Source organism: Castor canadensis, chromosome 13 (genome assembly GCF_047511655.1).
Source record: "Castor canadensis chromosome 13, mCasCan1.hap1v2, whole genome shotgun sequence".
NCBI classification, from domain to species: domain Eukaryota; kingdom Metazoa; phylum Chordata; class Mammalia; order Rodentia; family Castoridae; genus Castor; species Castor canadensis.
The window spans coordinates 107,163,937-107,189,380 of record NC_133398.1 but is presented as its reverse complement, the minus strand read 5'-3'; the positions used below and the strand labels follow the sequence as shown (position 1 = coordinate 107,189,380).

The window sequence follows — 25,444 nt, the reverse complement described above, 5'->3', positions numbered from 1 at the left end:
ACATGTTATGACCCATGTTGATCATCTCTAACTGATCTTTAACTGGTTACTGATCCCCTTCCCATGATAACCTCTGTCCCTTTAAGGTTTCTGTATTAGCTCCTCTGGAGTGGGGACATCAAACACTTTCATGTTTTGGGGTTTCTACCTATTTCTTTATCACCCGTATATGCTCTCCCCTTGTCATGTGATCCCAGTGCAACCACATTGCTGCACTAGATCGAAAGTCTGCATATGAGGGAGAACATACGATTTTTGGTCTTCTGAGCCTGGCTGACCTTGCTCAGAATGATGTTCTCTAGTTCCATTCATTTACCTGCAGATGATAAGATTTCATTCTTCTTCACAGCTGAGTAAAATTCCATTGTGTACAAGTATCACATTTTCTCAATCCATTCATCAGTGGTGGGGCATCTTGGCTGTTTCCATAACTTGGCTATTGTGAATAGTGCTGCAATAAACATGGGTGTGCAGGTGCCTCTGGAGTAACCTGTGTTGCATTCCTTTGGGTATATCCCCAGGAGTGGGATTGCTGGACCATATGGCAGATCTATGTTTAGATTTTTAAGAAGTCTCCAAATTTTTTTCCAGAGTGGTTACACCAGCTTGCATTCCCACCAGCAGTGGACCATGGTTCCTTTTTCCCTGCATCCTTGCCAACACCTGTTGGTGGTGGTGTTGCTAATGATGGCTATTCTAACAGGGTGAGGTGGAATCTTAGTGTGGTTTTGATTTGCATTTCCTTTATTGCTAGAGATGGTGAGCATTTTTTTCATGTGCTCTTTTGCCATTTGAATTTCTTCTTTTGAGAAAGTTCTGTTAAGTTCAGTTGCCCATTTTTAAATTGCTTCATTGATTTTAGGAGAATTTAGTTTCTTAAGTTCTGGTTATCAGTCCTTTTTTGTCTGATGTATAGCTGGCAAATATTTTCTCTCACTCTGTGGTTGGTCTCTTCAGTTTAAAGACCATTTCTTTTGTTGTGCACAAGCTTTTTAATTTTATGAAGTCCCATTTATCTATGCTATCTCTTAGTTGCTGGGCTGCTTGGGTTCTATTGAGGAAGTCCTTGCCTATATCTATTAGTTCCAGAGTATTTCCTGCTCCTTCCTGTAGTAACTTCAGAGCTTCAGGTCTGATATTTAGGTCCTTGATCCATTTTGATCAAGTACTACTACTTGTACAAGGTGATACTAGTACAGGGTGATAGATATGGATCTAGTTTCAGTTTCTTGCAGACAGGTAACCACTTTTTCCAGCACATTTGTTGAAGAGGCTGTCTTCTCTGCATCATATGTTTTTGGCACCTTTGTCAACAATAAGGTGGGTATAATTGTGTGGATTCATATCCAAGTCCTCTATTCTGTTCCCCTGGTCTTCATGTCTGTTTTTATGTCAGTACCATGCTGTTTTTATTGCTATTGCTTTGTAATATAGTTTGAAGTCAGGTATTGTGATACCTCCAGCATTGCTCTTTTCGCTGAGTATTGCCTTGGCTACTTGTGGTCTTTTGTGTTTCCAAATGAACTTCAGAGTAGATTTTTCAATCTCTGTGATGAAAGTCATTGGGATTTTGATGGGAATTACATTAAACATGTAGATTGCTTTTGGTAGTATAGCCATTTTTACTATGTTGATTCTACCAATCCATGAACATGGGAGATCTTTCCATCTTCTGTAGTCTTCTTCAGTCTCTTTCTTCAGGAGTTTGTAATTCTCCTTGTAGAGGTCATTCACATCCTTTGTTAAATTTACTCCTAGGTATTTGATTTTTTGTTTAGGCTATTGTGAATGGAATTGTTTCCATATATTCCTTCTTAGTTTGTTCGTTGTTGGTGTATAGAAAAGCTAATGATTTTTTAGGTTGATTTTGTATCCTGCCACCATACTGTAGCTGTTTATGGTGTCTAAGAGTTTTTGGGTAGAGTTTTTTTGGGTCTTTAAGGTATAGGATCATATTGTCTGCAAATAGGGATATTTTGACAGTTTCTTTACCTATTTGTATTCCTTTTATTTTTTCTTCTTGCCTAGTTGCTCTGGCTAGGAATTCCACTACTATGTTTAATAGGAGTGGGCATAGTGGGCACCCTTGTCTAATTCCTGATTTTAGGGGGAATGGTTTCAGTTTTTCACCATTAAGTATAGGTGGCTATACTTAATGCTGGCTATAGGTTTGTCATAAATAGCCTTTACAATGTTGAGGTACATTCCTTCTATTCCTAGTTTTCTTAGAGCTTTTATCATGAAGTGGTGTTGGATCTTGTCAAAGGCTTTTTCTGCTTCTATTGAGATGATCAAGTGGTTTTTGTCTTTGCTTCTATTGATGTGCTGTATTACATTAACAGATTTGCGTATGTTGAACCATCCCTGCATCCCTGGGATGAAGCCGGCTTGGTCATGGAGTATGATCTTTCTTATGTGTTGTTGGATTCTGTTTGCCATTATTTATTAAGGATTTTTGCATCACTATTCATTAAGGAAATTCGTCTATAGTTCTCCTTTTTGGAGCTGTCTTTTTCTGGTTTGGGAATGAGAGTAATATTGGCTTCATAAAATGAGTTAGGCAGTGTTCCTTTCCTTTCTATTTCATGGAACATTTTAAGGAGGGTTTGTATTAGTTCTTCTTTAAACTTCTGATAGAATTCAGCAGTGAATCCATTAGGTCCTGGACTTTTCTTTTTTGGGAGGCTCTTGATTGCTGCTTCAATTTCTTTTTGTGTTATAGATCTATTTAGGTGATTAATATCTTCTTGGTTCAGTTTTGGGTGTTTGTAAGTTTCTCAAAATCTGTCAATTTCTTCAAGATTTTCAAATTTATTAGAGTGTAGGCTCTCAAAGTAGTCTCTGATGTTTTCCTGGACTTCCATGGTGTTTATTGTTATCTCCCCTTTTGCATTCCTGATTTTACTGATTTGGGTTTTTTCTCTCTTTATTTTAGTCAGGTTTGCCAGAAATCTGTCAATCTTATTTATTTTTTCAAAGAACCAGCTTTTTGTTTCATTGATTCTTTGTATGTTTTTTTTTGTCTCTGTATCATTGATTTCAGTCCTGATTTTAATTATTTCTTTCCTTCTGCTTGTTTGGGATTTGCTGGTTCTTGTTTTTCTAGGAGTTTGAGCTGTAGCATTAGGTCATTGATTTGAGATCTTTCTGTCCTTTTAATATATGCACTCATGGCTTTAAACTTTCCTCTTAGGACTGCTTTTACTGTGTCCCATAGGTTCTGCTTGGTCATGTTTTCATTTTCATTAACTTCCAGGAACCTTTTAATTTCCTCTTTTATTTCATTGATGACTCATTCATCATTGAGCAATGTGTTGTTCAGTTTCCAATTGTTTGCATGTTTTTTTACTGCTGTTTTTGTTGTTGATGTCTAGTTTTAATGCATTGTGGTCAGATAGAATGCATGGGATTATTTCTATTTTCTTATATTTGCTGAGGCTTGCTTTGTGCCCTAGGAGATGATCTATTTTGGAGAAGGTTCCATGGGCTGCTGAGAAGAATGTGTATTGTGTAGAAATTGGATGAAATATTCTGTAGCCATCAGCTAGGTCCATTTGATCTATCGTGTGATTTAGTTCTAGGATTTCTTTATTGATTTTTTGTTTGGATGACCTATGTATTGGTGATAGGGGAGTATTAAGGTCTCCCACTATCACTGTGTTGGAGTTTATATATGCTTTTAGGTCCTTCAGAGTATGTTTGATAAAATTGGGTGCATATAGGTTGATAATTGTTATTTCCTCTTGGTGAATTTCCCCTTTTATTAGTATGGAATGTTCTTCTTTATCTTGTTTGGTCAATGTAGGTTTGAAGTCTACTCATGCCTTTTGCTTGCACCTCTTCTTCTTCAATGCCCATGATTCTCAGGTTTGATCTTTTGATGGAGTCAGTTAGTTCTTGCATTTTCTTTTCACAGGTCTTGAGTTGGTTAACTAATAATTCTTCAGTTTTTCCTTTAATTGCCATTTCATCTTCAAGTTCTGAGATTCTGTCTTCTGTTTGTTCTATTCTGCTGGAATGGCCTTCCATTTTGTTTTGTGCTTCTGTTTCATTCTTTTTTCTGAGGTTTTCCATATTATGGGTTACTTCCTCTTTAATATTGTCAATTTTCGCCCTTAATTCATTTATGTCTCTGTTTATGGTGATCTTTGTTTCAGTTTGGTATTTATTTAGGGCTCCTATGATTTCATTTATTTGTTTCTGTGTTATCATATTCTTTAGTTTTGTTGTCTTGGAATTTGAGTGCCTCCTGTACATTTTGGCTGAACATGTCTAGTAGCATCTCTATGAAATTCTCATTAATTACTTTTAGAATTTCTTCTTTCAGAATGTTCTCATGGTTTTCATTGGGTTCCTTGGTATAGTTTATCTTTGTTTCATTGGAGTCTGGATATGGGTATGTGTTTTCTCCATTTTGCTCTAAATACTGTACTACTTTGTTTTGGGGGGAGAATGGTTTCCATCCCTTTTTCTTCTTCTCATATTTCCACCAGATACTGTTTCTGTCCCTGGACTATGTGTAATTTAGTATTAGCTGGGTTACAATATTAATACTAACAGAATCGTGAGAGAAGGATAAAAAAGAGAAAGAGAAGGAAAGAGAAAAGGAAAAGACAAGAGAAGAAAAAAGAAAAAAAATGGGAGAGATGGTGGGTGATCAAACAGCAAACCAGGCTGCCAAAACCTTAAAGAAGGGAGAAAAACAAAATCACCAGTTCTGAAACAGCAGAATTACCTCTTTGTTGTTACTCCTTTAGTGTCCAGTCCAGTCTTAGGCACGCTGGAGCCCTCTAGTGGCAGCCTGAGTAGGAGCCTGGTGGAGCGGTTATCTGGGAAGCCTGTAGAGCTGTGGTCGCGTGCTGCCTGAGGGATCCCGCCAGCTGGTGATGCGGCTATCTCACTCCAGGCTGGTGCCTGTCCCAGCGGGGCAGGGCTCCAGTCGTTCCACATGGAGCTGGAGCCCTGCAGGGCGGGGAAGGGGGGCAGGTATCCCCGCAGGCTGTGGGACTAGCTCGGGGCTGGGGTCTGGTGCAGCCGGGGGCGGAGATCCCAGTGGTCCCGGTGGTGGTAGATCACGGCATGGGGTTGGGGTCGGCCTGGCTGAGGGGCGGGTATCCCAGTGGTGCGTGGATCTGGTGTGAGGCTGGGGTCCAGCACGGCCGGGGGCAGGGATCCCGGTGGTTGTGGATCCATTGTGGGGCTGTGGCACAGCATGGCTGAGGGGCTGGTATCTCCATGGTCCATGGATCCAGTGTGGCCCGAGAGGCGGGGATCCCACCGTGCGTAGATCCCACACGGGGCCGTGGCCTGGCACAGCCTAAGGGACGGAGAGCCCAGCAGAACACAGCAGTGGCTCTGGAGGTCTACAGGGCGGGGATTTGGCAGGCCGGCTGTTTTTTATTAGATCCTGGTGTGGAGAACCTGCCACAATTTAAGGGTTTAGAGTGCCATAGTTTTGGCTCTCCCTGGTGCTTTACCTCAGCCAGGTGTGTCTCCAGCTTCTGGGCAGGGTCTCTGGTTCAGGAGCTCATGAGGTCTACGGCTCGGTCTCCATCGCCATCTTGGATCATCTGCAACATTTCTTAAGAGGAGTGTGTCTTCCTTTACATGTGTTTAAATGGAAATGTAGAAAATGGATCAATAACTGTGCTGTGGTTTGGGTAAGCATCCCCCAAAGCCTCTTGTGTCCCTAGCCTGTGGCTCCACTGGGCAGTGGTGGAACTTTCAAAACACAGGGCCTAGTGGGAGAAAGTGAGGTCACTGGGGGCATGGCCTCAAAGGGGATCTGGGCCTCCAGTCCTTTCCTGTTTCTCTCTTTGCATCCTGATCACCATGAGGTGAGGACTTTCTTCCCCATGCACCCCCAGTGTGATTTGCTGCCTCACTGCATCCCAAAGGTAATGGGGACAGGTAACCACAGAATGAAATCCCTAAAACCATGATGAGCCCCAGAAACTTTTCCTCTTTTTAAGGTGATTATCTCAAGTATTTTGTTATAGTAGTGGAAAGCTGACATACAGTGTAAACATAGGGAACTTTAAAATACTGTATTCTCAGTGACAAGGCATGATGCTGGCATTTCTCAAGCAAAAACTAAGGGAAATCTTTTTTGAGTAAATCCTCAGGAAATTGAATTTACACTATTAATAAAAATATTTCTAGGTGGATATGAAAAAGAGGCAAAATGTGCACTACAATATTACACTTTCCTCTTTCCTTACGGCTTCTGTCTTACTATGTGTGCCTTTCTCTTCTGTTACTCCTCACTGCTTTCCTTGGTGTTTTCAATATTTGAGCACATTTAGTGCACTGCACATTGGACCAAATCAATATATTACAGCCTTTGTTCTAGGCAATGTGGTTATCAAAAATGAGCACTCTAACTTTTCATTTTGCTAAAATACATTTGTGCTAATACACTTGAAAATACACAAATAATATAATACATAAATATGCAAATAACACATAAAGCAAATACGTTTTCTAAAAATACATCTAAGCCTGTGATTTCATTCCTTGCCAAGACTTGAGTTCTGTTTCTTTACAGTAGATAATGTTCCTGCAGAGTCTACATGAATGTGACCATTGTCACTGCAACAGTGATTGACACTGGGCACAGGGGATGATCAAGAGCAAGGGTCATCCTGTCCCTTAGCTCTTCTTCATGCCATGTCATATTTAGTATTCCTCCACCACAGGGATCATTTTCATTCTTTTTCACATTTCTGCAACTCATACAGTGCCAAAGCACAATATTAGTCTTAATAAAGTTTATTTTCATGTGAATGAAGCAAAAATTGGCCTGTTTTATTACTTTAGTTAGTTAGCAACTGAGTTCATTACAATTCATTGTTGTCTCTGTTGGCTTTTTAAAAAATTATTATTGATTTTTGACTTCCCCCCCTCCCTTATGGTTGCCTGCTATATTCTACAAAAGGATTCCAAACTGGAAGTGATTTATTGAAGGCTGTAGATTATCTTTAGTGTTTTAATATCCTTTACTAGCTGTAGATGGCTTATGAAAGAGTGACTAAACAAGTGTTCTCATCATGGACAATTAAAACTTTAAATAGATGACCCCACATCATTTAGACAGACACTGAAGCCTTTCTCCAAGGGAGTATAAAGATCTCAGAGTGAAACTTATCAGGTAGAAAACAAGTAAGCTTCCAGTTACACAGCCTAGTACTTTCCCCCATGTGATGGAAAATGCCATGAGAACAGCTGTGATCATTACTAAAGCTCCAGAGTCAGGGGTGAGAGAGGCAGGCTATCTACCAAATGAATGAATTTCACTTGACTCGTCTGAAGGGCTCAAACTCGACATTTTGGAGGTGCCTTTCTTTGTTCATGCCTCCTGGATCCTAATAAAGTAATTCTTTCCATTTACTAAATGAAGAACACATAGGCCTCACAAGTTAATGTACTTGTAAAACCAAGGTATTTATTCTATTATATAGGGAAAACTCAGTTTTTCTATCAAATATTCCCTAATTTATAAAACATAGTTCAGAAAGTTTTTTTCTACTTATAAAAATGGATCACTATGAATTCTGGTCAGATTAGATGTTTTTCCTTTATACATTTTCTGTGTTTTTGCTTTTTGTGTTTTCATAGGTTAGAATAATTGGGACTTTAATTGGACAGTTAACAATGAAATGCACATTCCTTTTAGGTGACACATAATAACTGTACATACTTATGTGGAGTGCAGTGTGATAACTCAGTACAGGTATCCAGGGTGCCATGATCACTCAGGGTAATTAGCATTTCTAACTCCTTAAATGCATGTCATTTCTTTGCTTTGGGAACCTTCAAACTCTTCTATTTTAGTTCTTTATAAAGTATATATGAAATCGTTGTAAACTGGAGGCCCCATGGTAGCAGTTACATGTTAAGGTGGTATCTCAGGGCAGAAAGTAATGATGGTACATGTCTACAGCTGACACTTGAAATCACAGCACTGTTGCCTTATGTGTTCTTCCCATTCACTTGGAATTCTGAAGTGAATTTTTGCACCTATAATTATGCATTGGAACCAAGGGAAAAAAATAATTATAGTTTGAAATACAGTAACATCATATTGCTTTCTCTCTCTCTCTCTCTCTCTCTCTCTCTCTAACTGCCCAGTAGTCACAACATTCCATATGTGGCTAAAATGAATAGTATGATGTCTTACTCATGTCTATTGTGTTTTTAATTTATCACTACTCAGTCCTTGTATGGTCTGAATTCTCTCTTAATGTTGACATCAAACTCTGGTACAGAGAAGTGACAAGTAGAACCATTATGGTAGATACATCATTGACAAAGATCATTGACAAAGGCTGGGGGGTATAGCTCAATTCATTGATAAGGCATTTGCTTAGCAGATACAAGACCCTGGTTCCCATCCCCAGCCCTAGCAAAAAAAAAAAAAAAAAAAAAGATTCCTGTTCTTGAATAAACCTCCCAAGACTAATTTTTAAGTCATGGTGAGGATTATTTTGGGGAGCTATTTATTTTCCAAGGGTGACCCGCATTTTATGACTTTAGTATGCAATGATAATTGCTGGCGTGCTCCTGATGATGGTAGAGAACTTGTGGGTCTGATCCTTGAAGAAGAGAACCAATGAACTTTTCACCATGGATGTGTTCTGCTGATCAGACTGGTATGTAAAAATATTCAATAAAAGCATCTTTAGACGTTTAGATATTTGGAGGATGTTTTAAAATATTTAGGAAAATATTCATAATTGTGACTATTACGTTCAAGTTGACATGAATTAATTAAAAAGGAAAGGGGGAGATTTTGACATTTGGTGCTATACATTTGCTGTCCTTCACAGAAATCTCATGAGCTGTTGGAACAAGCTCAGAAGAGATGTGGTGGGCAAGGTCCTGGGTGTCCACACCCAATAGGAAGGCTCATGTCACACATGAACAGGCGTTGTGGGACTGTGTGGACTGAGGAAGGGCCCAGCCTACAAGAAAAATGTAGTTGGGGACCTCAGGAGGGTCTAGGGTTTAGAGAGACATGTGTGCCACAGATGGGGTGGAAGGAATGGTGACTCCTGTCACTCAGGGCCTGCACAGGGTCCTGCAGCACAGACTTAGATCTGGAGTGGGATGCTTTTGTCACAGAGACCAACAGAGTTCTCCTGCTTCTTGAGTCCCTGAGAAGCTGGAAGTACAAGGTGGCCTGTGGCTGCACAGATCCTTCTGTTCCCCTCCACCAGAGTTCATGCCAGCCACACTCAGATCCTCTCTCCCTCCCAGGCCTCCTTCACAGGGATGTCCAGGCCTGTGCACGACCCACTGAATCCTTCCTCTGTGCTTGATAGGAAGGAAATACAATGGCCAATGCTGGGATGCCACTATACAGTGCCCATGGCTTCCTTTTAATCTTTTCCAATGTTCACTGCCCTCTTGGCCTCCCAAGTGTACATTTGGGGTTCTTCAGTGTACCCCATCTCACTGTTGAAGATTGGAGTAGTTGATTCTTCTTGTGGGAGATCTCAGCTAAACTTGATTAGGGAAGAGCCCTGTTCCACATCGAAGCACATCTAGGGGAGCTGTTGGTGGCTACGTCACAGTGTAGGAAGGAGTGGTTTCAAATGCCTAAGTGAGGTTTCACCTATGAGCTGACACAAACAGAAAAGAAGGAATACATCTGCTAGTTTTCCTTCTTAAAAGTCAAAGGTGGTGTAAGGAACTGAATGAAGTTTGTGCTAAGAGTAGAGAGGAAAAAAAGTAAAATAATACAGAGGTAAGGAAAATGATGAATGTGTCATCCTGGTGTAATCATCAAGGCACAGAAAATTCATCTACAGATCAATGGCAGTGCTTTAACTAATGTCATTACCAGAAGATAAAGTTAGATTAAGTAGGCTGCAGAAGGCTCAGTGTTCCCCTTTCTGTTGCATGAGTACAGGAAGACATTCTCACTCAGCATTAGGTTCTAAGTTTTTAAGACACTAAATCTGTAAGTGATATAAATCTGTGGGACTTTTGATGCTATGGGTCAGGTGTCTCAAACTAGCTGTCCACAGACCCCCCCTGCGCAGGGCAGGGTGCCCCCACCCCCGATACACATACCTGCCTGGCCTTGGCCATGGTGCTGGTTTGAACTTTTTAGTGTGATGGTTGAAAGCAGACAAGGAGCTAGAAAGTTGTGGTCAGTGCAGTGGTTGGCACTGATTTTGGGAACAGACTGTGCAGATTTGCACATGAAAATGATTGCAGGATTTTTGTGAGTCCCAAATGGCCTGCTAAACAAACTCGGCAAATGAAATCAAAGTCTCAGCTCCCAAAATGTCAAGGCCCAAATGAAAGATCCCGTGCAGAGGGCATCCCACACCACGGTGTGAGATATGAGCTTCAGGGCGGCCTCCAGTACAGTCACACTGTAGGCCAAATGGTTGAATCCGGGTACATATGTGAGTTGCAGGAGTCAATTTACATCACAGTTTTTGGAGATTATAATTATCCTTTTGGGACTTCCAGAACTAGGGAGATATTATTGGATTGTATCTTCTCATTTCTAGATGTTCAAACTGCTTATGGTTTTTTTTTGGAGGGGATCAGTATTGGGGTTTGAACTCAGGGCCTTGTACTTGCTAGGCCAGCGTTCTACCATTTGAGCCTTGCCAGCCCCTAACTACCTATTTCTGGATGTTTCTACCTCACCTTCTTCCTTGTGTTTGTCTCTGCCTAGTAAAACACACCCAACCCTGTCCTCCCTCCAGGGTGTCCTGACACAGCATTCCTCCAAGGGGTCATCGTGGAGCTCAGTCTCCAGGTCCTGATCTGCACGGCTGTCCTGAGGGTCCAAATGCTGCTTATAAATAAGGCTGAGTTTCCATGGTGAAGACATGGAGCAGTTTGACTGACTGTTTGGGCAACTGGTTAGGCTTCAGGAACATTATTAAAGTATTTTACTTTTTCCTCCCACTATTCTGTCACAGTGAAAAGCCCTGCTGGGTTAATATCTAGACCTCAAATAAAAGGCTGTTTGTATCTGAAGTGTTATAAGAGGAAAGAAAAGGAGTAAAACTTGGGCGGGAAATTATCTAGCATTGGAAACTATAAAACACTGATAATGTGGAATCTTATTTATTGCATTTGAGCTTTATATGCTATAAAGTGCAAGCAATATTGTGATACTGTAAGTCAGCACAATGTCTGTGTTTGCTGGAGTGTCTCCTGCAGACCTTTCACTGCCTGAGCCTCTAACACCTTGGTCAATCTGAAGAGAAAATTGACCCTGTTGTGAATTATAGGATGCTCAGAATTGTTTGCATTTTTGCACTTTTCATACCGCAATGACTTGAAGCTAGGAAGACTTCTGTGGTGTATTTCATGTAAAAATAAAACTAAATAAATTGACAAAGCTTTAGGACAAGATAGAAGATTTTGAACAGGATTGGAGAAAACATTTTGATGATAGTTTCAGAGAAATTCAGAATAATCATTGAAACTAAGCATATAATTCTGTTCACATAATATGTTTATTGGTGCTTTTTTCTGTAACTATTTTTGGGATACCAAATGAAAATTTCTGAAAATTAACATGGAGTTTAAAGTTGAAGATAGGCAAATTCAAATGATAAGGTAGCGCATAGTAAATTTCTTAATATTTTTGAATGAATGCATGGATGGGTGATCTAGATTAGAAGAGTAAAATATTTCTCTGATAAGTGCACACGATTGTAGGACTTGGTCTTCCCCATGATTGATAATTGACTTTCAGGAGCAAGTTAATTATGTAGTCATTGTCACTGGCTTTATTGCACTTCAGAATAAATCAATCCATGTTTTGTTTAGTTAGCAAATATACAGATGAATTGCTTTTACATTTTGTGTTAGGTCTGTCTGCTCATGTGCTATCGTTATGCGTGTGTCAAATGAATTTGTGAGACTCTAATGTCTTATTGTAAGCAATTTCACCAAGTGAACATTGTGAGGTTGTTACTTGTCTGTGTTTAAGATGAAAAGAAATAGCCATTCTGAGTATGGCTATAGACACATACCCATTTGTGCATTTTCTGCTGTGTCTCCTCTGCATGTGTTTTATTAGCAGATCCAGCTCAAAGTTTATTTTTCCATACTTTAAATTCCCTGCTGTTCATGCTTGTTGTCATATGATAAGCCTGTCTAAGATTAGGACAAAGTTCCTTCTTTTGTATTTTTTAAATCTTACCTTGAGTTATTTTTATGCAAAATGATAGGCTGGGTAGTCTGCTTATAATTTATTTACATGGAAATAAAGTACAAGACTGGAGAATTTTTTTTCTTCCTATAAATACTTATTCTAAGTTTGAAACCTGCAATTCCTTCAAAAGAAGCTGTCTTGCCAACAGCTAAGATACGCTTGTCTTCATCTGTAACTCTCTGACTCTTCCTCTGAGCTGGAATTGAATTGAGTTTTAAAGATGCAGTCATATGTAGAGGACATCTTTCCTCTTCTTAAAAATTGGAAGCAAGAATAGAAGACCTTTTGAGATTTCCCAGTGGAACTATATCAGTCCTCGTGTGTTTTATATCCCCTGATGTAAGCATGCTGACGTAAAGGAGCATTTTTTCTCATTTAATGACATCTTGATCACTCACAGACCAACAGAATGAAGACTGTGAGATAAATGCCATGGTAGCTTTCTGTCACTATATTAAAATACTTGGGATAACCAATCTATAGTGGGAAAAGGTTTATTTAGACTCACACTTTTGGAGGTTCTAGTCCATGATTGATTGGACCCATATGTTTTGGGTCAGTGGTGGGGCAGTGCATCATGGTGGGAGTACATGGCAGAGCAGAACTGCTCACCTCATGGGCAGGGGGCAAAAGCAGAAGCAGAGAGGGGCCAGGGTCTCACAACCCATTTAAGGCCACATTTCCAATGACCTATGGGCCTCTCACAAGGCCCCACCTTGCAAAGGTTCCACCACCTCCCAATTGTACCACCCAAGCCTTTAACACGTGGGGCTTTCGGGGACACTTACCCAAACCCCAGCAAACACTCTTCCATCTAAAGAAAGAAATCAAGACTCTGCACCTTTACCCGTGTCCACTCCACCAAGCTGAAATGCTTTAATGCAATGTGTCATTTAGCTATTTTTTTAGAAATTCCTTCTCCACTTATGAGTTTTCCACCTCAGACTGAAGGAATGCTAGGTACTAGGAGAATTAGTGGGGTGCAGGGGTGAGTGTGAGGAACTTGAAACTGCAAAGTCTGCAAAATGTGGAGAGGATTAGTTAGGGAAGAATTAACAGCAAATTACACTGTCATCATAATTATGGCTCATATATTCCCTAGCATTGTGTCCAAGGTCAGGTGTAAAAAAGGTTCCTGTGCTCTGTGACCCCTGGGTCACCAGTGTCTCACTAAATCCCTGGTCACAGTAGCCTTACCAGACTTAGAAACCCAGGGATGGCATCTCTTAGCACAAAAAAAAAGAGAGTAAAAGAAAATAATAATAATAGTGAATGACAATGTGGAAAACAAAAAATATTTAATATTCTTTTATGATGGGTATAGTCAAGATCCTGTAGCAACAGATTAAATATGTATTTTTTTTCTAAAGTTAGCCATGTGTTCTCATGGTCTAATGAAGTTTGACTATGTGATTATTCATGGGTTGACACTTCTACAATAGCTTCTTCTGACAATTACAAAATGAAACTAACAATATAAGCAGAAAGCTAAGAATGTCAAGGATGGAACTTGGCATGAAATGTATTGTTTATGGGATAAAGGTGAAATACAACAAGTGAATTGAGTAAGTATGGGGAAAATACACATATACATTTCTATTAAGTAGAAAGCTGCTAAAATAATCCTATAAAGTTTTAAAATAGGACTTATAAAATACACAAAATCCATCAGAAATGGACTCTGCCTTGTCTATCCCATGAAGCCACTGGTTCAAAAGTGAAATATTAATTTGGTGTTCTTTTCTAAAGCCTAGACTTTGGTCTTCCTCTTCTCCCCAACCCCCTAGCACTGAAATTTCCTAGTGCTGGCTAGATTTTCAGCCTTATGGTCCATCTCATGAGAAGGTCCTCAAGTTTTAGATTCCTCTTCATTTCCAAACGTAGTTTCTCATGTAAGTATTTATTTAAAAAGAATTCTGCTACTGGTTCCCACATTCTCCTAATCAATGAGGATTACACTCATATAGAGAGCCTGAGGCCAGGGTGGCTGGGCCTGGCCAGCAGTGGAACAAGGCTGCTCCCATCTGTACTGTGGCTGCAAGTCTAGCCCTTATAGAAAGACTTGATTTATTTATTTCATTCTTGGTGCTGCAGTGGAACCCAAGGCCTTGCCCATGCTTAACACCTGCTCTTCCACTAACTACACCCCCAACCCTAGTTCTTCAGTTTTGATATCTGTTTCAGGAGGAAAACAATTCTGGTATACAGAAGTCATTTAGGAAGAAATAGAACCTTCTTACGTGCTTAGCAGACCCCTTCTTGGAAACGCCACTCAGAAACAAAGAAAAAGTTGGAGCCATAACTTCTAAGATTCGCTCAAGATTAGAGAATGAAAATGAGGTTTTTGACAATTACATGCAACAAAGTGTCAGAGATCTTAAATTTTCCACAAAATAACAGCTGCTGATATCCAAGAAACAGAAAACTGAATGACCTAATAGCAAAAATGCCCTTGATAAATTACATGATTGGATATGACGAGGGTTCATGAAATTATTCAGGGATTTACACTACTGAAACAAGACATCTTAATGGACGTTGCTCTAGACCTTTCTGCTGATGTGACCTAAAACACATCAGGTGATCCCTGCTTTGGGGTCATATATACTTGGAAACTGTGCAGTGACCACAAATATTCCTGCATCGAATTGCATCAGAGAGGAAGTGAACAGAATGTGTGAAACATCAGAAATGTCTTGTGTTTAGAACTCTTTGTCAAATGGCTGACTCAACAGTGTTTAAAGCTTCTTTTTCAAGGACTTTAGAACTTTCTGGAGAGATGCGTAACAGATGTGTGACGTTGTTGTTTGTGTCACCATGAAGCTGCCCCAGTGAAGTCATCATTCCTGCAGTAGGCCTTTGGTTGTGATTGCATGGCAACAGGCAGAGAAAATAGACACTCAACCTACTGAGGCATTTTATAGGTGGACATCAAATGTCACTTAACAACTCTCTGTTCTCTGACTAAAGGAGAATTGTGTTTAAAAGTTACATGCTACCTCGCCTCATCCTTAGTTATTTTGGAAAAGCTCAGTTACTGATTTTTTGGGAAAATGGAGTCTAGAGGTTTCATTACAGGCTGCACAGTAATCCATGACTGTATTCACAAGCCCTTGAATGGTGGCAGGTGATGTATTTGGCCAGGTTTCACCTGTCCCTGTGGCTCTATGATGAAAAGAGGAGAGACAAACACTCGCAGCTCTTGCAACAAGATGTGTAGCTTTCCGGGGATGGCTGTACACTTTCTCTCTTTTATTTGCACAAATAATTAACTCAGAAAAATAACAACATCAACAAGTTGTGGTGGATTGTCTGAAAATAATGCATAAATTTACCTGTCTCCAGTAAGCACAGAAAACATAGTTGGTGAGCTTTTTCCATGCTAAGAGTATGAATATTTTGGGATCAGTTATCTATTTCATGTAATAAGCCTTCATAGAATAGATTCCAGTGTCAGGAAGACAAATGGTTTCTGCCTCTCTGAAGATGTGTGTGCCACACACACAGAGAAAAATGGTGAAAAGTTTGTTTGCTTGTTTTTTTAAAAATGAAATCCAAGGATTAATCTCTTACAGTGGTACCCACATTCCATGGTGGCTGCAGTATATAAATACAAAATATCCATTACAGTTGGATAATTTGTGAAAAAGACACTCATAGAGTCATTGTTTTCTCCTCTAGCTCTCCCTCTCAGATACCAAGTTCTGTGTACTCTCTCTTTGATATTGCATGCTTAAAATCCTTCTGTGTCTTTTCCATGGATTTTGTTTCAGTTCAGTCTCTTCATGTCTCACTTAATAGCTTTGAGATTGATCCTGCACTGTAGAAGGTGTCCTTAATTAAATAAATTCCTCTTGAGGTCCTCAATTAATCTTTGAAGTATGCTCTGTTTTTGTCACCAGCCCTCTCTGCATCTCAGGTGGAGTCCCTTGTGTCAAGTGGACTCAAATTGCTCCCTGTGAGTTACCCAAGGTCCCCATAATCAAGCAGGTAGCTTAGTAAATTTAGGAGAAACAGAAATATATGTTTCCCAAAATAAAAAGTGAAGCTGATTACAGTACAGCTAATATTCAATTAAGACAGTGTAAGCTTTCTCAGTGAGCTCTGCTTTAGAGTATTGAGTGTATTTTTAATCTTTTTAGATTTGCACCTAGTTACTATTACTCAATTTCACCATGTTCTTGCTTCATCAAAATGAATCAATGATTGTAACAACAATGATGAGTTCCTTCATAAAATTATAAAAAATTCAAAATCCAGGTTAGAAAACCATGTTAGTGACTGCTACTCAAATACAAATATAAAAAAGCATCTTTATTGGTCTGGTGGAGTGGTTCAAGTGGTAGATTGCCTGCCTAGCAAGTGTGAAGCCCTGAGTTCAAGTCCCAGTACCACAAACAAAAAGCAAGTGTGCTTACTAATCTAAGATAGAAGTGTGTCTGTACATGACAGTTTTGCCCAGGAACCTGACAAGGAAGTGCAAATGATTGGTTGAAATCCTGCTGTGTACTTTCCCCAGGGGGGAGCACAATGTGGCCTGTTTCCTAATAATTTTCAAACAAAACCTGAGTAGTATATTTGGAATCAATGGAAGATAATGTCATTGCAATGTGACCTTGGTAAATTTTTATGAAGTAAAAAAGAAGAGAATAGGACTGGGGGTGTTCAGTGGTAGAGGACTTTCTTAGCATGCGTGAGGCCTTGGGTTCAACCCCAGTGCTTGTGTGTGTGTGTGCACATATGCACACCCACAGATATTTGAGCCACATGACAATCCTTCAAAGTGGTGTATCTAATACCAAAAACACCTATGTCACTCTGTTAAGGACCAGAAAGCTCTAAAATTCATCGCACAAGCAGTAGTTTGCTGGGTGGCACAGGTAGAAAGAGCCATTAGCAAATTCTTTAACGTCTCTTTGATTTGGTCATTCATGAAAACATTTGCTGGTGGTTAAATAATATCTCATTTAAGGAAGACTCATTTGTAAGCTATTTATTATACAAGTCAGCTGGAAACAGGACAGAGACAGCAATGGCTATGTGAGCTGGGGAAGAAAAGGTGGGGGGCTACGACAGAAATCAGAAGTCTTCCCTGAAAATCATCATGCCACTCTGATCTCAGAGTGGGACATCAACATTAATCAGCCTCTTGATTGTGCTGAATTATGGCCGTTGAAGGGGTGTGTGTGTGTGTGTTTCTGGATTATGTGACAAACTTGAAAACACGTGAAATCTGTGATGTTCCACATTCTGGTGGGCTGGCAGTTGATGGGAAAACTCACAATGAGGGACACAAACGCTTTCCTCATGACACTTCTAGCTCCTATAAAGACCGTTTCCATGTGTGGAGTGACTTGCTCACCTCACTTTTTTCCCTGGTGCCCTCAGAACTCAGGCCTTGCTCCTAACTCAGGTTGTCATGAGTCTGGACTGTGTCATGACTGTGGACAAAAGCAACAAATCTCCACTTCCTAAGTCCTAAAGCATCTCCTGAGTCTTAAGAGGAAACAACTTAAAAGGGACCTGAGCAGGCTGGAGTTGTGTTAATTTTCCTGCTGTGCCCCAAAGGCCCACCTGTCCCCTGGGTGGTGCTGTTGGGAGGAGATGGCCCTTTTAGGAGATGGGTCTTAATGGGAAGTCTTTAGGTCATTGAGGTGTGCCACTGAAGGGGATGGTGAGGCCTTGGGATCTTCCTTTTAGCTTCCGGCTCCAGAAACAAGTAGTTTTGCTCTGCCATGTGCTCCTGCCATGATATGCTGCCTTGACAGAGCCACAAAGCAGTAGAACTACTCGATCATGGACCACAGCCTCCAGAACTGTGAGCCAAAATAAACTGTTTCTCTTTATAAATTTGTTATCTCACACTTTTTGCCCAGGATGTCTTGGAACTGTGATCCTTCCAATCTCAGTTTCTCAAGTAGCTAGGATTACAGGAGTGAGCCACTGGTGCCTGGCCTGCTTTCATTATTTTTGAATAGGTTCTCACTTTTATGCCCAAGCTGATCTGGACCATGATCCTCCTATTTACACTTCCCATGTGAGTGGGATGACAGGTCTGTGCCACTGCACATGAGCCAGTGTGCCCAGCTACAAGAGGATTTTTATTAGCTTTATTTTATAAGAGAATACATTTCCCAATTTGTTACAAAGTCTTTGAGATGTGGACCACAGTGCAGTTCTTCCTTATGAATTGCGTGTTCACCCTGCATCAACCTGCTAAGGTTGAAGGAAACACAGCTAAAAGAGAATGAGAGAAAAGAGACTGGTTTTCATGTAGGATCTCTGCATTTTTACCTTCAAATAGACAAAAAAAGACTGGTTAAAGAAGACTGAAGTATCTGAAATACATGTGGTTAGAATTATTTTTTTTCTAATTGAAATTAGACCTAAAGGAAATGCTAAATTCCCCTCAGCAAAAAAAGACTTGGAAGTTAAATCTCATGCATATCAGAAGTGAGCTAAGGAGGTTCATTGAAAGCCAGCTCCCCGCCCCAACCTAGAAATACTTATGATCACTAAGGGGGAGATGGCCCCCATCTAACTTCTCTCTTTGTACCTCCTGCTCACCCCAGGCAGTACCTGAAATTGCCAATGATTCTACTGTAGATTAGGATTCAATTATATGAGAAAACAAACAAAGAGATATAGTAGGATAAAATCACATTTGAAACAATTATCTTAAATGTCAGTTTAGTTACTTGTTAGATATATATAGAAAAGCCCTCAGTGATGGTTAGCTGTAATGTTTACTTGTTTACTTATATATTGTGCCCTTGGGTATGTTTTAACCCTTGTCCTTATCAAATATTGTGGAAGACGCAGCACACTGGTGGTGATGGTGACCAGGGTGATTTACCTCTGTGTAACTTCCCTATAAAAAAGTCACTTGTGACATTGCACCTATTACAGGTACTGTGGTCATGGAGATTTCATTGCTTTTGCTGATCCGAAGCAATCCACACTTCTGCTGAGGGGTGTCTACTCCATTTGCTCCTTTTATACCTGCAGATGGTAACATGTGACTGTCAGACATGAAGCGATTATAGAACTATAAAGGCAGAAAACTTATAAAATAGGGGCATAATTCAACCAGGTTATGTACAAATGAACAGCACTAAGTGATAGACAATATGCTCTTAGACAGGGATTAAAAAATGAAAGACAAGCTGAGTTTTAAAATATTTTAAAATAATATCCTTACATGTATGTAAATTTGCTGCTTTATTTTCGCATTATTAAAGCTGACATGATAAAGTTGAACCACCAGATGCTTTTGCAAATAAAAAATGATAATGGGAATGGAAATATTGGGTAGTGTTCTCTTCATGCAGTAGTTTTTCATTTCTCTTCCTTCCCTTATTTTCCATTGCAAAATAAATGGTAAAACTTATCGTTTTCTCAGAGCTCTGAAGTTTGAAAGTGGATAAAATAGTTGATGAAGTAAGTGTGTGTGTGTGTGAGATCATTTAGGAACTAAAGACCTGCAAAGCTCAGCATTTCTGCTATGGTCCCCAAATCAGTCCTCATAAAAATAATGGCCCTTCAAAAGATGACCTGTGTTGTTTCTCAGCACAGCCCAGTCTCATTCAGATACTGAATGCATATGTGAAAATGAACATCATGGACAGGTGATGATGGTTTTGTAACTCACAGGCTCTAAGGATGGTCAATGCATGGTGACCCTTTGGCTGTACAATCAGAACACTGTACGTAGCTTGAGTGCAGTTCATGCCAGAAGGTAGGGGAAGGACGAGCATGAGGTGGAGAAGAAAACCTTGTGAGGAGAAGAGAAAATGAGCAAGGAGGACACACTTGTTTCCTCAGCTTAGGGTCTGAAGCTTCAGTGACCATGACTAGAAGGGACTGAGAGAAGATGTTCCCAGGTTAAACATGATCAGAATATGTGTGATCCTGACTGTGATCAGAATATGTGTGATCCTGACTGTGTGCACACACACAAAGACTGTCATCAGTTTTGGTTTAAAAAAATAAAAACAATATAACACAGCATCATATTTCTGTAGTAATTTATATTTACAAAGTACTTTAATATCAGGGATCATGGTGTCCCTTACAATCCTGTGAGATAATTAGCTATTAGTATGCTCTAATACTAATAGAGTATTACTCTATTAGAGTATTACTAGTTAGAGTAATGCTCTAATACTTGGCAGTTCTGGGGTTTGAACTCAGAGCCTTGTCCTTGCTAGGCAAATGCTCTATCACTTGAGCCATAACTTCAGCCTTAACCATCTTTTTTTTTTTTTTTTTTTGGTGAAAGGACAACTTTATTTTTTAATTGGTGGAGTCAGCCAGTTTCCTCTTTCTCCATTACTCCATTCTTCTATACCAACCAACAAAGCAGCTTTTATTAAAAGGCAACTGCATTAGTGCCACACAGCAGTGATTTTACATTTCCAAATATTGTTTGGCACATCACTAAATTGTGTATAGCATCACGTCCTTAAAACCCACCAGGTATCGTAGGTTTCCTGAAGCTGTGACATCCTAATGAGATACTCTGCTAATGCCACCATTTCCTGACTTTATCAGGAATGGCTGAAAGCTGTTGCTTTTTTGCATGTGAATACTATCCTTCCATCACAGATACAATCGAGTCACTGAAATGTGTCACGTTTGTTAGCAGGAATGCAATTATTAAAACAAACTATTGAACTGTGTGTGAACTCGAATGACAACTCGTAGTCCTATGATAGCACACAAGAATGTGCTGACTCATTTCTCCTGCACTTCTCCACATGTAGTTCCAAGTTAATTACTTTTCTAGCCCTATGGTGAACAAGAATGAAAATATCAAAGAAAGATGGCAAAGAAATACAGCTAAAGAATGAGGATGGGGAAAAAAATCCAAAATATTTCAGTGATTTCAACTGATAATGTATAAAATTCTCAGTGTACAGTGTTGGGATGCTGGGTTGCCTGATAACATCTCCTTTACCTTTTCCCAACTCTTCTTTGAAACAATTCTGAAAACATTAAAATAACAGAAAAGTTATGCAGTTTCAGGAATGTACCTGGGGCTCTTGCAGCTCGTTAGGTAGACCTTGGGGGATTTCACACTTACTGATTTATATGATCTTAGGACAGAATGGTAGAACTCAACAGGAAGATGTCAGGAGAGCACCTGCACCCTCGATGTGCACCCACCCCTTAGAAACCTGGGCTTCCCCTGAGCAGAAGAATGGGACATCACACTGCTGCCTTCTTCCTTAGGTAGCTAGAACTACTCCCAACGTCTGCTACATCTTCTGGACATTTATTTAGGACCACAGGGCTGGAGGTGCGACTCAAGCAGTAGAGCTCCTGCCTAGCATGCATGAGGCACTGAGTTCAAACCCCAGTGCTGCCAAAAACAAAAACATAACCCAAAGGGCCACCATATCCTATTGACATCTTCAAAATAATATAACAATATTAGTAGTACAGATTCTAAACTCAAATACTTGTCCACTTGCTAGCTGCATAAACTAGACTTGCTGCTCAACATCCTTACAAAAGGGTCATCATAAAGCCTTATCCTCAGGCTGCCTTAGTGTTAGAAATATCTTTAATAAACTGGGGTATCACAAAAGGGAGACAACACAACTCAGAATTCAACAGGCAAGGCAAACTTTACTTCTAAAGAAAGGTGCATTACAGACAAAGAGCAAGCACACCCCACGGGGAGTCCATTTAGGTTTTATCTCTAATGCAATGCTGCTCCCCACCCCCAAATTGGGCAGGTTTGGGGTTCACAGTCTACACAGTTGGCCAATTGGAGAGGACATCAGGAGGGAGCTTTGATAAAGAATTTTTAAAAGCTCAGGGAATTGATAATTCTTTTAGGTTATCAGCTGCAGAACCAAGGCATCTAGTGGAATTGTGTCTGGCTGAGGATAACAACCCTTTGTTTGTAATGGAAACTTTTATCACGTTAAGCAGAGTTCATGAAGTAAGCATATAGGAAGTGAGTTAGTGAGACTAACATTTGTCACAGTGGTGGGTACTGATTAAATCCTTTGGCAGAAAATACCCAACCTAGGTTTATTCTCACACTTAGGAATGAAAAGACAAAAATCCATATATAGTAGACTCCATACCTAACCCAAAGTTTTCAAATGCTCAGTAAGTATTTGTTGTTCAATTTGATAAGAATGGAATTGGGTTGATGGTATTCCATTCCATCTTGAAGAGCAAGGTTGGAAGGAGGAAGGGGAAGAGGGAAGAAACTGTGGGAACATTTTCCATTGAGGGTTGAAGAAGTCCACACACTGTCCTTCACAGGGACTATACGATATAAGTATCTCTATAGATCATCCAAGAATAAATCTTCCCCCACATAGAAACCTGCAAGTGGAGGATGATGTTATGTGCAGAAAACACCCCATTTGTCCAACCTTCAGATGGACAGTGTTGGCCACTAGGAATTCTCCAAACTGTTTACTGGATCAAATTATGGACTCTTCAAGTCAAAAGATAGAACAATAACTATATATATATATACATCTTTAAGATACTGGGAAGTCATGAAAGAGAGATGACACAACTCAGAAGTCAACAGGCAAGTCAAAATTTACTTCTGCAGAAGGGTGCAGAAATAAACATATATATATGTATATATATAACATATAAACATATATATGTACACACACATATATATGTATATATATAGAGAGAGAGAAAGAGAGCGAGTGATGAGAGTGAGAGAGTGTGTGTGGATCAAAAAGGAGGTTTGTGTTTATGGTTCATTCCAAAGAATAAAAGATTTTTGAATAAATTTGAATATTTTTAAAAAGGATATCTTAGAGAAAGAAACTAAAGTAGCATCTCCTTGTATTTGCCCCAAACACCAACATATGCCCTATTCCTTGTCCTCCTAGCTCTGTTACGACATTATGAAACATTTTCAGCCACATACTTTACATTACACATGGTACTGAGGACTGTACAAATGGGGGACATAATGATTTTTAAAGCTCTTAATAATGATACTCCTCATTTTACCATTTTTCTACTGTTTCTGTTCCAAACAGGAGCTGGTGGTTGGACCCCACTTGTGTCAAATAAATATCAGTGGCTGCAGATTGACCTTGGAGAAAGAGTGGAGGTCACTGCTGTGGCCACCCAGGGAGGATACGGGAGCTCCGACTGGGTGACCAGCTACCTGCTGATGTTCAATGATGGCGGGAGGAACTGGAAGCAGTATCAGCAAGAAGATAGCACTTGGGTATGTTTTCTAAAAGTAGTAATTACTACCTGTTGCTGTGCACCTGTTCCAAAGACATGTTTTCATCCCGCATAACCGTATGTATTTGGGGGCACAGTGTGATGCTTCAACACATGTATGTATCCATTGTGTAATGACCAATCAGGTATTAGTCTGGGTGAGGATCGTTTGATAAAACCGCAAAAGCAGAGGCCATGAAAGCAAAAGTGGACAAATCCAGATCTTATGAAACTAAAAATCTTCTGCATAATTGACAGAATGAAGAGAGACCCTAAAGGATGGGCGAGCCTGTAATCCTGGCTACTCAGGAGGTAGAGATCAGGAGAATCAGGATTTGAAGCCAGTCCAGACAAATAGTTTGTGAGACACTGTCTTGAAAAAGCCTATCACAAAAAAGGGCTTGTGGAGTGACTCAAGTGGAAGAGCACCTGCCTAGCAAGTTTGAGACCCTGAGTTCAAATCTCTAATACCACCAAAAAAAAAGGGAAAAAATAATTGCAGACTATACATCTGATGAGAACTAGAATCTGAAGAATCCCTTGGACAAAATTTTCTAAGTGAAAGTAAGGTGCCTACTTGAAAGAAAACATTGAAAGACCCTCTTGTTATTATACCCTTAAGTAATGTGGAGGTTTAAGAATAATGCACGCTATATATAATTTATGATCTCTTCTTTTGCTTAATAAAATGACTTAGTATTGACTCTGCATTATTTAACATGAGTAGTTTGAATTCATTTTTTAATTTTCTCTGATTTAATCTTGTATTTCTAAAACATGGCAAATTTAAAATTGTAGAAATGGGCAATTTCTCTGTGTGTGACAAGTTCAGGAATACAGACTTTGAACTTGAGAATTGTGTGCTTTCTAGTATACAGCCGTATTGAGTAATTCATGGGCTGTAGACCTCAGTGAGTCTGGAGTACCTTAAATTTCCACAGCAGTGACATCATCTCTACATCTGATTATGTGTGTAGCTTCTTTGCACAAATCACTTTTTGTTTAATTTTTAGAAATATTGTAACTGTATTTAGTTTATTGAAATATGTTTACTACGTAATGTTTGGAAGTAACTCAAATGTGTTTAAAATCTTGTTCTGCATTGATTAATGATATTTAAAATGTTGAGGTCAGCTTCCCTATAAATGTGATCCAAAAGAAAAATCTTATAAACTCTTGTATTTGTAATTTACCTCTCTTCATCCCTCATAAACACATAAATGATGGAAGGACTGGACTACACACGTTTGTTGTTTAGTTAAGCAGTTCAGAGGGAAGCCATAACTAAAATAATAGCATCCACCTTGCTTTTTGTCCTTGCTCTAAAGGATCCTATACCTACTGCCTATGCAGAAATAGTGTAAAGAATATGGTCCTTATTAATTCCAAACAATGAAAGTAACAACAGGTGCCATCCAGTCCCATTACCTGTAGCAGTGTACTGGGTGTCACTGGAATGAGTGGTTCACTTTCCCAACAACCCATCACCTTGGGTCTTCCTCTAATTGTCCCTGTGTCTCTCTGATCCCAGCATCTCTGTTAGAGATTGAATTATGGCCTCAAAACAGATAGGCTGCTAACCTCCAGTACCTTGGAGACTTTATTGGAAATCAAGTCTTAAAAGAGGTAAAATGGGGTTGGTAGAGCTGTCCCTCATCCCGTATAAGTCATATACTCATTAAAGGAGGATATTTGGAGACAAAAGCAGACAGACACGGAGAGAACGCCCATGAAGAAGGAAGATTGGAAGATAATCTAGAAGCCAAGGAACACCTGTTGCAACCAGAAGATGGCAGGGAGCAGTCCTTCCCTAGAGTCTGAAGAGGCTGCATGGCCCTGGGGACCCCTTGATTTTGAAATTCTGGCCTCCTGAACTTTAGTTGCCTAGTTGTGCTTTGTTATGGCAGCTCTAGGAAACTGACATAGTCTCTATAGCTCAATTGTAGAGGCTAGATTTGAAACACTAACTGAATGAATGAGCAAAAGTCATTCCCTCCCAACTGTGCATCTTAAGGACTTGTTTGA

At 39.8% G+C, this 25,444-nt stretch overlaps 1 protein-coding gene across 1 annotated transcript in view; it reads left to right on the top strand.

The window, feature by feature from the left end:
- The window catches only part of LOC109675963 (contactin-associated protein-like 3), a 203,046-nt gene that overhangs the window by 19,789 nt on the left and 157,813 nt on the right, over positions 1-25,444 (top strand). The window contains exon 3 of the mRNA XM_074052428.1: positions 23,227-23,420. Within this exon, the coding sequence (XP_073908529.1) occupies positions 23,227-23,420 (194 nt within the window). The remainder of the gene's footprint in view (positions 1-23,226; positions 23,421-25,444) is intronic.